The sequence below is a fragment of the Bactrocera neohumeralis genome, chromosome 6 (genome assembly GCF_024586455.1).
Source record: "Bactrocera neohumeralis isolate Rockhampton chromosome 6, APGP_CSIRO_Bneo_wtdbg2-racon-allhic-juicebox.fasta_v2, whole genome shotgun sequence".
Classification (NCBI taxonomy): domain Eukaryota; kingdom Metazoa; phylum Arthropoda; class Insecta; order Diptera; family Tephritidae; genus Bactrocera; species Bactrocera neohumeralis.
This window is the reverse complement of record NC_065923.1, coordinates 3426000-3442211: the sequence shown is the minus strand read 5'-3', so window position 1 is coordinate 3442211 and position 16212 is coordinate 3426000. Positions and strand designations below refer to the sequence as shown.

Sequence of the window (16212 nt, the reverse complement as noted above, 5' to 3'; positions counted from 1 at the left end):
AAAATAACTAACTGCCGATTACATAACTGTCATTAATAAAAGCGATTTTCAACTAAATATGCCAATAAGCGATAAAAACTTGCTAATTTCCGGTTTAACGGTTTTTCGCTTTCATGACGTGAACCTACGTTGCCTCGGGCTGGTACCACCAGCAAACCGTCGTTATAGATACTTATATTATCTATACTCCTTGCTGCTCAACACGCTCGTAACCATCGGCTATCCCGCTCATTTGATGATTGGACTCTTCCAGATGGAACAGAAATCGGATATTTTCAAAAACATTTGCGTTAATTTCACTGTTTTGGCGTGCAGCATCAAGACATCAATCTTGTGGTGGCGCCTGGCAGAGATTGAGCGGATTTATGCCCTCATTGCGAAGCTTGATGAGCGCATTACGCAACCGGAAGACATGCAGTTTTACGCGTCCAACACACTGCGTCGCGCCAAACGCGTGCTGAATTTTTTAATACTCGTCGGGGTTTGCGCGTTCGTCGCATCCGAGGCCGCCACTATTTTTGCCGGCATTATAGGTGAATGGCACTTAATGTATCCGGCATATTTTCCATTCGACATAGAAGGGCATTACGTGGCGGCACATCTCTATCAGGCTACTGGCATACTATTGATTTTTCAAAATCTCACCAACGACTCATTTCCGGCTATGGCACTAACCATACTCGCCGGCCATACACGCCTGCTGGGCAAACGCATTGCGCGTATTGGCAATACGGAGGGTGTTGAACAGCTGCAGCGTTGCATTGAGAGCTACAAGGATTTGCTTGAGTATTATATTCATTATGATTTAAATTTGACCGCCAAGCTCTAATAGTTTTCGTAACACTTTTTAGCTTTCGCATTGCAATACAATCGTTTATTTCCGTTACTGCTTTCGTGCAACTGCTCGCCACCGGCATCAACATGTGCGTCGTGATATTTTACGTGCTTTTCTATGTGAATGAGATTTTATGGTTCGTCTATTATATGGTTTATTTGGTGGCAATGCCGTTAGAAATATTCCCGTTATGCTATTATGGCACTTGCATGCAGTTGGAATTCGAACAGCTGACTTACGCCATATTTTCATGCAATTGGATGGACCAGTCTGCCGTGTTCAAGCAGAACCTACGCATATTCATCGAGCAAACATTACGTAAGCAAATTGTTGTGACAGGCGGCATGTTTCCCGTTAATTTGGACACATTTTTTGCCACGCTGAAGGGCGCCTATTCCCTGTTTGCTGTGGTGAAGCAAATGAAGTGAACGTTAAATGTTGATTACAATTTGTTGTTTTTGTTACAATTTTAGTACAATGAAAACAATTTAAATTTCATATGTATACATATGTATGTACATATGTATGTATGTACATTGCATACAATTAGTCAAAATAAGATTACTATAAAGCTCTCCGCGAAATTTACGGCCGATGTCTAATTCAACACCATATTGTGCGTGTTTTGTCTGTGCCGTTATCTTGCGTCGGAAAGTCCCTAAACGACTTTATCTAAGCACTAAGCTCTACACTATTTGCACACAAGTGTACGTATTTATTTAATTGTATATACATACATACATATGTAAGTATTTTTCAAGTACGCGCCCATTAACCACACGACAATTTAATTTCTCCAGCGTTTTTCAAAAACGCCAATCTGAAACGTTTGGTGAAAAAATAGCGCTGCAATTTGCTGAATTTAAGAAAAGTGAATAAATCGCATCGCATGTGTCATCACAGAAGTGTGCAGTGCAAATGATTGGCTTTGGCACGCAATTCTTAGTCACACAACGTCTCTAAGCGATCGCCCATTTGACTTTTATTTGAATGCATCGTAATAAAACCAATTAGAGAAAAGTCATGTGCGTATTGTGGAATATATTTTTCATAGGCATGCATATTTATACACTTATGTATATGTATGTTTGTATGTAACGTTATTTTCAAAATTATGACCGAGAGTTCTGTGCAAAATCACAGAAAATCACGAAGTCGCCGAAATTGCGAATAAAATGATTGTGGGATAATTGCGCCACATTATGGGCACTTGAGAGGTTCTTCTATACTGGGAACTGAGCCTTTCATTCACTCCCAGTCAGAACTTAACCAGTTTTAAGGGTAAACAACTGGTTCCATTAAGCTTTTCGGCCGGCTTTGCCATAATAGAAAAAAAAACAGCCGTTGCTCGACGTACATATGTAAGTATTTATCCGGCTGAATAAGACAAGCTGTAGAAAAAATTGTAAATAAGAAAATTATTTAAAGAAATCTACTGAATATATGCGAGGATCCAGACTTTTTTTGACAGAGTTCCAGTTTAATATTCATTGCCGTGGTCAAAAAGTAAGGTTAGGTTAAGTTAGGTTCGATAGCTGATCCAGATATCGCTCTTGGACTAATACATGCAGTCCTTTGTGATGCAATAATAATAGAATTCCTGTAATTAGAATCTATAGGTTAGCAAAAACGTTCCGTGAATTTGTTAATAAAATGTAAAATCTTTACTGATTCTTCCTATTCAATTTCATCTCCTTCAAAGTAAGTTCCGCCCGACAAAACTTTTGCCAACACTTTTTCCAGTCCCCAAAAATAGTCAGAATAGTATATTTTCCTTAATATCTTCTTTAGGTTTTTATCTCTTCAATCGTGTCAAAACGGGGTCCCCGATTGGCTTTTTGAGTTTGTTGAATAACCAGTAGACGCATTGCGCCAAATCAGTGTTGGTTGTAAACCGAGTCGCGAAGATCCAACTTAGTATGATGTCGTGCATTTTCGTGATAAAGAAGCTGGTCGCCAATAATTCTGACCGTTTCAGACGAATAGCTTAACGTAAACGAGGCAAAATGCTCAAATAATATTTTGGTTGACAGTTTAGCTCGGCGGAAGGAATTCAAAGTGCATCACACCGCTATAATCATATACATATGTATAGTTTTAGCATATGCATACATACATATTTTATTCAAGCCGAGGCACATTGCGTTTATTTCACTCACAGTACTACAGGGACTGAATCTGGGCAATCAATCGTAAGATTTTCTTTTAGAGAACATTCTCATGGGCTGTAAGAATAGGAAAAGGTATCTGGAGATCAGATAAAGCAATTGAGAGGTGACTTAATGCAATTTGCATCCTTTTCACGTATGTCTCATACGGTACATTGATGAGACTACACTTTCTTGCTCTTCAAATGAGGCCCTTTTTCTACGATCTCGTCTTTCGAATAGTTTTGCTTTAATGGCTTCTTAATATATTATACAGCTGATTTTCTACTATTTCCACCCTATGGATTCGGATCATCGTACTTATACAGTTCACTGGATGAGAACTTTACAACTTGTAACATCATTAGTGGCGTTCGAGATATTCTTGGTTGCTTTTTTTTCTAAACAACCCGCCAAGAATGTTCCAAATATTTAAAATTTCAGAGTTGTATTCGGAGATGAAGTGGGCGTAATGAATATAATATACACAATAGTCAACTCAGTAAACAACAACAACCAATTTGATCATGCGGGGGCCAACTGTGCTGTAAAATACTTCTCAGGGCTTACTACAATTTTACAGTGCTTTCTCCTTCGTATGATTTATATGAAATTTACGTTTACAGCTACAAAGTTCTTGAAAGTATTTATTCGCATGTGCTCTTATGCATTTCGCTAGAATTATATGCAGCACCTAGCGCCTGGAAATAAATATTTGTTCAGTGTTTATTCGTGTTTCATTACTGTGTCGTCTAGTGTAAAATCAATAAACTTTACGCACAGCTAACAAAATGACTTGCAATCCCAAAGCACTAATGGCAAGCCACAAAAAAAATCTAAAATGTTTATATTAGCGATCGAATTGCATTATTGATTATTGTTTTTTTTTTTTTTGTATTTTTAATTTGTAAAACTTCGAATATGCGCACATATGCGCTTTGGTTGCATTATGGCGAATAAATATTTGCAATCGATTCCATTTATATTTCAATATTATTTTTCAGATCTGCTTATTCAAGTGTTTTTGCACTTATCCTATTTACATTATTATGTACGTTACGTGCATATGTATGCTATGTATGTATTAATTTATGTACATTAATAGTTATTCCCAATAGCCAGCCTTTAGCAAAAGGGTTTTATTCCAGGCTTTTTACGCACTGATCGCTTGAGAATTTAAAAATAATGATTTTTCTTAAGTTTCTACCAATGATATCTCTACTTCTATTCGCTTACTAAACCCAGCCAGCATCTTCCAAGCGAAAGTACTAGGTATGGAGAAGGCCTGCAAAGTTATATTGTATAACTACGGGAGGACAGGGACATTTTTGGCAACGACAGACCGGTTTGGCAAAGCTAGGAGCCTCTTTAGACGAATCCGAAGCGGAGTCAATACCATTAACTGGCAACGTTTTATATGCACTCAGAACAAATAGCTCAGAGCAGATGGAACTTACTCAATACAAGCTGCAAGATAAAAAAGTATACATATGTAAGTATATTGCCCAAATATGCCAGGAGTGAAAGCAAGGACCTACCATTTAGATGCAGAAATAGTGTATACAAACTATGCTGCTACTACTATAAGTGACCTGTTATACCACACCACACCAAATGATAGATTTCAAACCTTAATCATTATCCTTATTTAAATAGATACAGGGTAGCATGGTAAGAGTATACCAGGTGTACCTGGGTAGGATATGAGCGTTTTTTATGAAAATGACAATTTGCACACGTTTTGAAGCAAACCAATCTAATTTTCGACCTCTGTGTTGGAATTGAATTGCTGCTAAGCCAATGTGTGTCCCATCGATGAAAAAAATTGAAATCGGAAGGGACCAAGTCTGGTGAATACGGCCGGTGAGGTAGCAGCTCCCAACCAACTACTTTGATTGTATCCTCAACTGATTTTGCTTTATGTGAAGTTGCATTGTCGTGTAACAAAATTACATTGCCGTGCCTTCTGGCCCAATCTGGTAGATTTTCAATCAATGCATGGTTTGTTGTTTGTATCGATTAACAGCTTCATGAGGGTTTAGAAGCTCACGACCATGACCACACCCTTCATATCCAACTAAACATAGAGCATTGCCTTCTTACCGAGGCGATCTGTTTTTCCAGTCGAAGTTGACGATTGATGTATCATAACGCTCACTTCATACCGCTATACCTGGATTTCAAAACCTGTTTGAAATTTTTTATATTCGCTTATATCTACTAGCCGTTGCAGACGACATTTGTAAATAAGGATCATCCTTTTAGGTTATATTTTTATTTGAACGCCCCGAATCTAAAGAGATCCCTCATTCTCCACTACCCGATTGTATTTAAATACTATTGTAATGCTACAAAAGAAATTTATCCACCTGTTTTCACCTGAGAACACAGAGAGACTCTCGACTAGAATTGCATGGCAATAAAACACGCTCTATAAGCCACTTTGCTAAACAAATATTAACAATAGCTTACGCAACTATTCGAACTAGTATTTGTATAAACTTTGTTCCTATTTGTTTGGCAAACTAACATCGATTCTTAAAGATGCATGTAAATGCTAATTGTTAATATTTAATATTTGTCCTCGTTTGCATTGTCGTTCCTTTCCGGTTGGGTGCGACGCTGCACTTGTCAATAGAATTTACAGGAAATTCGTCAGTTATTTCAACTAAGTAATATTGAAAGCTTTCGAAAATGTTTACTTAGAAAGTAAATGACAAGATAAATGTTGTCATTGAGGGCAAGCGGATTTGTGACCTATACAACTCCGGGTAAGAGGCTTTCTATAACAAATTGCTAATACGAATATTAATTGTAGAATTTATCAAATCAGTTTATGAGTTAATTTATAATAAATATAGTTTTTATGAAAGCTTAGCGAAAAAACTGATTTACAACATCCTGTACTAGTTAAAGGGTTGCAGTTATATTTAAACCCCGTAATTGTATTCAGTTTTTTTTAAGTTTTACAATTAATTATTTATGTAAATTTCGTTCTATTTATGTTAATGTCGAGAAACTGTCTGTGAAAATTACCAAAACACAGCTCAACTCATTAAGTCAGCTCTTTTTACCGCGTTCACATTGGTGTCATAGTACAATTTTTTTCTTTCTTACTGGCGTAGAAACCGCTTACGCAGTTATAACCGAGTTAACAACAGCGCGTCAGTCGTTTCTTTTTTTCGCAAGGTGGCGCCAATTGGAGATTCCTGTTTCCTTTTTCTCGAAAACTCGTAACGCCGTCTTATCAGATGTTGTCATCGTCCATGGCTCTGCATCATATAGCAGGACGGAAATAATGAGTGACTTATGTATAGAGTATGGTTTTTGTTCGTCGAAGAATAACTTTACTTCTCAATTGCCTACTTAGTCCGAAGTAGCAGCTGTTGGCAAGAGATATTCTTCGTTGGATTTCGAGGCTGACGTTGTTGTTGGTGTTGATGCTGGTTCCAAGATAGACGAAGTTATCTACGACTTCAAAGTTATGACTGTCAACAGTGACGTGGGAGCCTAGTCGCGAATGCGACGACTGTTTGATGAGAGGAGATATTTTGTCTTGCCCTCGTTCACAACTAGGCCCATTTGCTTTGCTGCTATACTTCCAGACCGTCATTCACTGCAAAGAAGTTCGTGAAGGTGTTGTGGGTATCTACTCTGCTATGCGTTGTGTAAGATGCTGGACTTTGTCAATGTAATTTAGAGAGACTACTTTATTATTGGTGTCAGGGAGCATGCAAACTCCTAAGTCTCTTGTTGCTGTGTTTTTGCGCTTTTTGGTATTACAACAAGTACTCAGCTGAGAGCGCTTACCGCTGCTTAGTACTTCCACCAGAACGCATAGTTGGGCATAACACAGATATCAATATGTGTAAGTTACCTGGTGTCAAATTAGCGTGTCCGAAAAAACGAAATTAAACTGCAAATGGTCAGTTCTCTTCTTGAACTACGTGCGTACACACTTAAATATATGAGTCCAGTGAGCTTATAACGTCTTTTTTACCAAGTTACGCCACTTATTCATGCTTCCTCTGTACATCTGTGTTTGTATATACGTACGTACGTTCCAGCGCTTAATCATTCGCCCTAAAAAGAAAGAAAGAACTGTTGCATGCATTATGTAGTTGCTAGTTTTTTGTCGAGCTATTTCTATTTGCTGTGAGTGGTGAATTAGCGTAAACTTTACGTGCCACCTCGCAATTATCCGCGTTGAATTTGCAGGTATATGCTAAGTTTTCCTGGTTGCACGAGTCATTGACACCGCCCAACTTTTCGAAAGGTGTAGATGTAGGTGTGCGGAGATACTTATGTCGCAGGTTGACCAGTTTTTATACTCCAGCAACATGTTGATACATAGTTTTGTTCACCTAACGGTTGAATTTATCACCAATATAAACGATCTGGATGACGAAATGAGTTAAAATCCGGGACACTGGGACTATCTCTCCGTCCAGGCAAGGTAAGGCGGAGTTCGTAGATGGTCGTAATCGGACCTCTGCCACGCTTACAAAATGCCATCAACCGAATATGTATAAAGTGCCATAACTAAACACTAAATTAAGATATAAAACTCTAATTTGGTACAGGGAAGCGCAGGAGCAAGGGGCACCTGTGGGCTGAGAGTTTTGAAAAAGCGGACGGGGCCCGCCGTCTATTAGTTTTAATGAACATATCTCCTGAACCACTAAAGGTACTATAACCAAATTCACCGGGCTCAAATATTATAAGAATTCCTACCGACAGAGTGAAAATGGATGAAATCGGTTGATAACCCTGCTAAAACTCGCCCTAGATCCTTATAAGTAACTAACAAGCCTTATGTTCTTGAAGGTACTGGCTACCTCGCTTTAATCCTTGCAAGTTGCGAGAGTTTAAAATGTTCGGTCATACCCGAACTTAGCCCTTCCTAACTGTTGCTTTTACTGTTAACATTTTTTATGCCACCTTTTATCGATTTCCCTCGGCTGGATTCACACATAGCATGTCTGTTTATAGATATAAGTACACATTTACAGTTAAACGTATATACTTAAATATTTATGTGCTACAAGTAAATTCAATTTATTAGTAAAACTTTTGAATGTACATATGTACCTAATGTTTTGTATCCGCCAAGGAAGAAGGTGTAGTCATCGCCGTTTTAAAGTTACCACCCAATCGCATGCATTCGCTTTGGCGTCAGTCGCGCCTTTATTTACACATATTTCTGTGGGCGGCAGCAATAACAATAATAATTTTGTATAATTTTGTAAAACCAACATTTACAGTAACGGATTTTATGTGGTAAATTGTGCTTAAAAATCTTCGGTAAATAAATGTTCGCTGAAATTATCATCGAGTAAATGAAATAATTGATTTGCAAATGTTTACTACGGTGTTTATACCGAATATATATCTCCATATGTACATATGTATGTATGTATGTACCTTTAAGGTGAAATACCGAAATTTGCATTTAATTGCGTCTAATGGCATTTTAAGTTAAAATAAACAGTACTTTTTTACATTGTATGGCAACCACTTAAAGTAAACTTCAAACCTAAAATCTACGAAAATTTATTGCTATCATTTAATTATATTAGTCATTATAAGTGCACTTATTGAACCATTAAAACTAGTAATTATAAAAATCTTCCTCTTGCCTTTATACAAATTACACGGATTTTGTTTCTCCAAATTGCCAAATTAATTTTAAAAATAAAAATTAATATTTAACTTAAAATAAGCTTTATTTACTTTTTTACATTGTATGACAACCACTTAAAGCAAACCTCAAGTCCGATTATATAATGTAACAAAATTTATTTAAAATTGTTTTTTATCATTTAATTAACGGCTTCGTCAAAATGTCTACAAGTGCACTTTTTGAACCGCTGTAGCTACCATATTTTATGAAAATTAATTGTGGTGATAACAAATAAGAGTATATTAATTTAATTACTATTTGCATTTGCTTTTTTGTATCAAATGGTGTTAGTTTGTAGTAATTATATTGACAATTACTCAAATGGAAAAAATAACCGGAAACGCATTATTTAAATGGACCGTGTTTTTACATTAGATAAATAGAAATATTTATACTATATGGGTCAAACCACGTCAAGTGGTCCAGGAAAATTTCGAAAAATCTCCGATTTTGAAAATTAGCAGTTCATTAGGAAGGGGACCAGACCCATACCCCGTGATATAAATATTTCGTTAAAATTATTTTTTTTTTGTTAAAGTTATTGAAGGCAACGATGGTTGTGCCATACGTTTTAAAAGAGGTAGGCGGACAAAAAATTCAATATCTTTGGGATGGTATGAATGAACAAAAATTTTTTTGCAGATTATTAAAGGTGAATATTTTCCGCGTTGTGTTACATACTTTTCAATTTTTTTAGCGTGAAGAACACTTAAAAAATTTCAATTGTTTAACAAAAAATTATGTAAAATATTATTATTTAAACAAATGGATCATGAAAAAATATTTATAATATAGGAAGAACATTTTTCTTTGACTTCACAAAATTTCATCGATTTAACTTCAGTAGTTTATGAGAAAATAATTTTACAATTTTATCGTCCTCTAAATTTCAACCTTCAAAAACAGGTTTTGGTACCCTGTTCTGAATAAACTCTTTTCCAGCGAAACAAATGGTAGTCAGAGGAGGTCTGGATAATAAGTCGAGTGAGGCATAACTTCCCAGCCACTTTGTTCCAAATATTTTTTAAATAAAGTAGCATCATGAGCGAGCGTTTTCATTGTGAAAAATTATTGCCTCAAATCTTGTCGCAAATTCTGGGCGTTTTTCGGCAATCGCTTGCTTCAATTTGATGAGTTCCCCATTAATTGTTGCACGCGGTTTTAGAAGCTCACAATACAGAACGCTAAGCTGATCCCACCGTATACAGAGCTTTACCTGAGCGTCATGGTTATTGGTCTTTGTCGTTGACTTGGTAACTTGGCTGGGTTTCCCATTTAATTTTTTTGTGTTTAAGTAGAATATCTGACATGCAAAACGTCAACGTCTCTTGGCTTCCCTTTACATAGAACCCATTTTCCGTGCTTTCGAATGCATCCGACTGCTTTTAATCGTTTTTAAATTGCTGCTTAAGTGAGTCGCAAGTAATTCTGTGAGCTCTTTTGTGTTTCAAAACAATCTTCGGCGGGTAATGCTTCCAGTTCGTCATGATCTTAATGGAGAATATTTTGAAAAATAAAAAAACGATTTTCGATTATTAAAATTTGTTTTTGTTCTCGAATATAAAAGGTAACCTACGTATGTATTTGAAAGGATGAAAAAATAATTATTCATACTCTCTGGTATTTTGCACACGTCCTTTTCTCCATAAGCAGCTGTTTATTTGTCGGAACCGCCGTTATCGGATCACTATAGCTATACAAACTTCTTGTATGGAAAACTTTTTCACCTTCCTTTTTTCACGATGTTTGGCGTGGAGTATTGTCCATGAACACGCTGCAGTCTCCTAACAAATTGCTCAGAAGGTGAAGCGTATTATAGCTTCGGTGCAGCCAAAATTTCAAGGTTTTAAGATTATTTAATACTACGGCTATTTCTACAGACTTGCTTTCACCTGCCAAGTTTGTCAAAATAACGGTAATTAATTTTCGAAATTGCTTGTTGATAAATCGACTTTAAAAGGTGCCTCATTTCAGTCATAAAAGTTTTATATCATTTTAATAATTATTATAAGATTAGAGTGATTGTTAACGACTAAAATGTGCAGGTTATGCAGTTATTAATACTGTTATTTTTATTTTTTAAATTTATTTATTTGTATAAAAACGATTTCTGTGCATTAAAATATATAAATTTTCAACCGAAAATAAAACAAGAAAAAACGTTAACTTCGGTTGCACCGGAGCTAAATACCCTTCACAGGTGCATTTCTCTTAGTAACTATGTGTTCAGTTTGTATGGAAGCTATATGCTATAGTAATTCGTTCTGAAGAATTTTTTTGGAGATTATATTGTTACCTTAAGCAGTAATCCATGCCAAATTTCGTGAATATACATTGTCAAATGTGAAAGTTTTCCATACAAGCTCTTGATTCCGATCGTTCAGTTTATATGGCAGCTATTTGTTATAGTGGTCCGATATCGGCAGTTCCGACAAATGAGCAGCTTCTTGAAGAGAAAATGACGTTTACAAAATTTCAAAACGATATCTTAAAAACTGAGGGACTAGTTCGTATATATACAGACAGACAGGCAGACAGACGGACATGGCTAAATCGACTCAGCTCGACATACTGATCATTTATATACATATATAACTTTATAGGGTCTCCGACCCTTCCTTCTGGGTCTTACAAACTTCGTGACAACCGTAATATACCCTGTTCAGGGTATAAATATTCCGTCGAATTTCATCTTGTATCACCCTTTATTTCGCGCACGAAATTAATTTTTTCCACTGCTCATGATGAAGCTGCAAAGTGTTGCATCGTTTTGCCAAAATTAAGCAGTGGTTATGATGCAACATCCAAAAAAATTAATTTCGTCCGCTTTCGCCATTTGTCTTTCGCTCTTCCATACACAACTTTGCTGCTCAAAATTACGCTCTCCCCTATATTACTTATTTTGTTGTATTGTGAAATGGTGAATGAAAGCGCGCGCTCACAAGGTCTCGGTAATAAAAAGTGCACACACGTGTGTAAATACATATGTATGTACGTATGTACGTATGTGCACATATGTAAATTTCTGTTAAGCAAATATTTGAACGAAAATTCCGATTTGATGACAGTTGCTGTCAGACATCTTCCCCAGCAGACGCAAATGTCGCGCATATCACGCCTGAACTCGTGAGCGCGAGTGTTTGTTTACTTATGAAAAATGAAATGAACAATGGTGCGCCATTCACACCTGTAAGTGTCTGCTCTTACTCATTTAACGCACTTTTGCCGAAAACTGTTCGTTTGTACAATGTAAAAGTCAAGCCGCACGCCTAATTGATCGCCTGCAATTTCATACATGTGTCCATAATTGTTGCTTGTGCTTTTGTGCGTCGTTTAGCCGATTTGGACATGCGCGCGCATAACTCAGCATAGCATAACACTTGTGTATTTACAATCTTATCGCATTAAGTTAATGTGGCTATTGATCATGAAACTGGTTTGCGACCACACTTTCAGCTGTTTGTACCTAATTGGAATTTGCTTTGATTGAGAGATCGTGGCTGCTATTACCTACTTACTGACATACATACATATATAAACTGCTAAACCACATGTAACCCAGTTCGTTTTGCTCTCTCTTTCTACGACTTCTGATTTATTTCTCTCTGTTACAAAAGAAATTTATTTCGATGTCATAATAGCAACTCTGCGAAATTTTTAAGCATATTAGTATTATTATATCGATTTTCACACATTTCCGGTTTTGTAATGTACACTTTTTGTATATACATACATACACACATACGATGACGGTCCGATAAGTGCTTAGTATATTGACCAAAGACGAGAAATAAAACTTAATTTCTATCGAAATTTTTTTTTCGTAAGCTAAGTACTTATCTTACTTCATAAATGTCTATATATGTAACTTTTTATATTCAGAGTTACGTGCATAACCTTTTCATATTCCGTCTATTATGGCGTTTTGAATTAAGACTCGTTTTCTATTTTGCAAAATTATTACTTTTCCATTGTTTTATATTAAAATTTGATATGGAATTGTAGCATCCATTCCTTCACGTAGCGGTTTATATATGTATGTACCTATGTACATATATATACGTAAGTATGTATGTATATGTGAAATATCGCTTTTTTCTTTACACTGTGCTCCACTAGCCATTTTTCTTTTAACTACCTGTCGGCTCACCTGTTTTTACCGTTATTTTGGCGCGTGTGTTGGCAAATATTTTTATTGCATAATTTTTTGTTTTGGTTTTACATATGGCATACGGTTTTGTGGGTTATAATTTTCCGTTGCGTTAATACAGCGGTGGTCAGAAAAATGTTAACACTACAATATTTTCTGAGCTTCCGCGCTAAGCTTTTAAAAACTTGATAAAAAAGTGGTAAAATCTGTATAAAAAAATATAATGTAATTTAATTTTTATAAAAAAAGTTTTTTTTTTAGTAGAAAATAGGAAAAAGAAATATTTTGCACCTTGGCGTATGAGTAACTTTTTATATTAATTTTCGGAAAAAATTATTTGCACACGAGTATTTGCAACTTGAGAAATATGTATGCATATAATCTGGTCACTTAAACAAGTCTTTAAAACAGCTGGCGTTTTCTATTGTGTTGAGCAATATTTAATTGTTATATTATTCTTCTATGCATGTTTGAATGCTTACCTCGATACAAACTTTTTGTTAGGACTATTTATTCTAATTTCTCTTGAAAATAGCTGTGAAGTTCTCTAGCTCTGGTAAATTCAAAGAAAGTGTTGGGTTTGCAGCAAATGGTTTCGGAGATATGAAAATGATTTGTCGATGAAAAAGATTTCTCTGAAACAGCTGGTCCTTTCGACTTGAAAATTGCACAATATCTACTGAGATATATTTGTCAGAAATAAGATTTTTAACAAATTTTAAACCACTTTGGAGTCATTTTGTCAAAACTTGTATTGATCTTTAGTAATAATAAAGTTTTTAAGTTTTTGGATTTCATAAAAAATTTGCAAAAAACTCGTCATCGTTTTCAGAGTTCTTTCTTTCAATTTTTTTTAATGAATCAGCGATTCATTAAATATATATAATATATACATTAAAATATATAAATTTACATCTTACTTGTTTATTGATTGAAAAGAAATTTTTCTTCAGAAAAAATTCACAAAAAACGCGTTGTTTCTGATTTGCAAATGAGTATAACCTCTTAAAATTTGTTCACAAAATTGTTAGTTTGGATTAAGTACTCATAAAATGTAATCATACCTCATTAACAACATACTTGATTGTAATAAGTTTTTTATATGAACTAAGGCCTATTAGCAAAATACAGTTGACGTTTTTGAACAACACTAAGGCCGAAAATCCTGATGTAGGAAAGGCTTTTCAAAAAGTTACATGATTCTTTCAATAGCAGAGGGCTACCATCGAAATCGATTTTTGAGTTGTTACCCAATGTGGTGCCATTCAAGAGGCTTTTTTATTAATCCATTATTCCATCAAATATACATAACATATTTTTTCTGTAATGGGGAAAGCAAATTGAGTCGTCACCGAAAATTGTTATCTGCCTAATTTAAGCAGCTAATACTTTACATTAGATTAGATAAAAAATATGTGAATGTAATTAAAAATTGACTTTATAAATTTACAATTACTCTTTTCAATGCCAATAAATCAAAACAAAAACATGTTTGACAGTGTCCATCAGTGTCCATCGACACGAAATTCGTATAAGCATTTTTACATTGGATTGATTTATTCATAAGAAGTTGACAATAAGGTGAATAAATACATTTCTGTTTTTGCTAATTAAAAATATTCCACAGGAAAAACAGAATATTTTCTCAATAACAAAAATAGATACAAGATTTTTTAAAAGCAAACCTTTGTTATCGAAAAACTTTCCATGAATTTTAAAATAGACAAATATACGCAATATACAAATATATATTGACTGAAATTTAATTCGAAATTTCTCCACCACACTCAGCCGTACTCAGAAACTTTGAAAGCTTAATTCATTTTGCGTACTTATTAAAAAAAGGGCATGTTAAAAAAGTATTGTGTTTTTTTTAATAGAAATTATTGTTGTTGTTGTTTTTTGGCTAGTATCGATTGTTTGTAAATCAGTTCAGTAAAAAATTAAAGTTTTCGCAGGCGCGTTCAACAAGTGTTATTCTATTCTCACTCAATAAAATTAATTGTCATCGTCTGTTTTGATTTGCCTAAATAAATGCGCATATAATACATACATACATATGTAAATACTAAATAGGCATGTAAATATGTACATATGCATATGCAAAGGCGTAAACTTAACTTGATTTGTTTATACAAATTGGTGTTGTAAAGCCAACAGAATAGAATTAGCAAATCAACAAAATGAATAATCAAAAGAATTAGCAAAGCACATAGAATTACGAAAACAGCGATACCACAAATTTGAGTTCAAGGTTTGAAATTTGCAATTTCTTGTTTACTGTTATGTTGTTTGGACTCGACTGTTGGCCATCGGCGTCAAGCTTGAGCGAATTAAGTTGCACAAAACCGAAATTGGATGCAATAATTTGACAAGCATATACCACCATACATATGTATGTATGTACACCGTATATATGTGTGTACATATGTATATACTTCGTCTTTTGCCAACAATAGCAATAACGCGCGCAGCTGACCAATTTTTATTTTCATACGTATTCGTGTCTATTTCTGAGCAACGCCGACAAAGTTGCGAGTGCAACAGACGAATGCGTTTTTCTGTTGTTGTATTATGCACTTGCCATTTGATTGAGTTACCGTAAAATCGCCTACTGCAATTATTTCGTAGCCTAATTCCCGCCTTAGCAATCGCGTGGCCAAACTGCCTCGACAAACGGTAAACAAAGTGAAAAATCACAAAAACATTGCTAACAAAATGCACACAACAAAAGTGACCGACTTGATTGCCACGATTGCCAAACAACCAAACGACCTACGGACTCACTCATCAAATATGCCGTTGTCTGTCTGTGTGCACTTGTGGTCGCAGTTTGTATTGGCGCTGAGAGTTCCACGAGCCAAAATAGTAATTCAATGCAGACTCGGACTCTTCGCATGCGCACTTGTTGCACATGCTCAATGCGTTTAGTAGTTGGTCATCGACACACATACATGTGTAGATATACAGTTGGTCAAAACATAAACAGAGCTTAAGTGCAAGCAAACGATGGCGAGCCGGTTGCGGTGTTGGAAGTCAGTGTAAACATTGGCGGGAAAGCTGCTGCGTCTGTCATTGCATAACAGCGGCGCTTATATCATGCCAGTGTTTATGTCTGTACCTACATACATAACTGGCAATAAGCTAAAATAGTTTAAGTCGACTTAGGTAAAGTTTTACAACTGATCAAATTTGACTCGGACTTAGTACATTTTCCAGGTATTTTAATACAAATAGTGATTAACGCTTTCAAAATAGAAAATTTCCAAAACACTTGTTAAAAGCCTCGACTTTTCGGTTTGGGCGACATTCGCTAACTTGTTGGGAGGTTCGACATCATATTTATAAAACCCCGCCTCGTTACCAGTAATGATGCGCTTGATATGCATACATATGT

The 16212-nt window shown here is 35.4% G+C and overlaps 2 protein-coding genes across 3 annotated transcripts in view; both read left to right on the top strand.

The window, feature by feature from the left end:
- LOC126762219 (elongation of very long chain fatty acids protein 6) overlaps positions 1-16212 on the top strand; it is a 43215-nt gene that overhangs the window by 9240 nt on the left and 17763 nt on the right. The gene's annotated exons all lie outside the window — the stretch shown is intronic.
- LOC126762217 (odorant receptor 59a-like) lies at positions 18-1826 on the top strand. The gene is made up of 2 exons (XM_050478803.1): positions 18-786; positions 852-1826. The coding sequence occupies exons 1-2, from the start codon at positions 59-61 to the stop codon at positions 1261-1263; spliced, it is 1140 nt and encodes a 379-aa protein (XP_050334760.1). The 5' UTR covers positions 18-58; the 3' UTR covers positions 1264-1826.

Bases quoted from the DNA above. Each gene is read 5' to 3' on its own strand.
- LOC126762217 (XM_050478803.1), top strand. From the start codon at position 59: ATGCCAATAAGCGATAAAAACTTGCTAATTTCCGGTTTAACGGTTTTT. The intron at 787-851 runs GTATTATATTCA...AACACTTTTTAG, and splicing joins AGCTACAAGGATTTGCTTGA to CTTTCGCATTGCAATACAAT.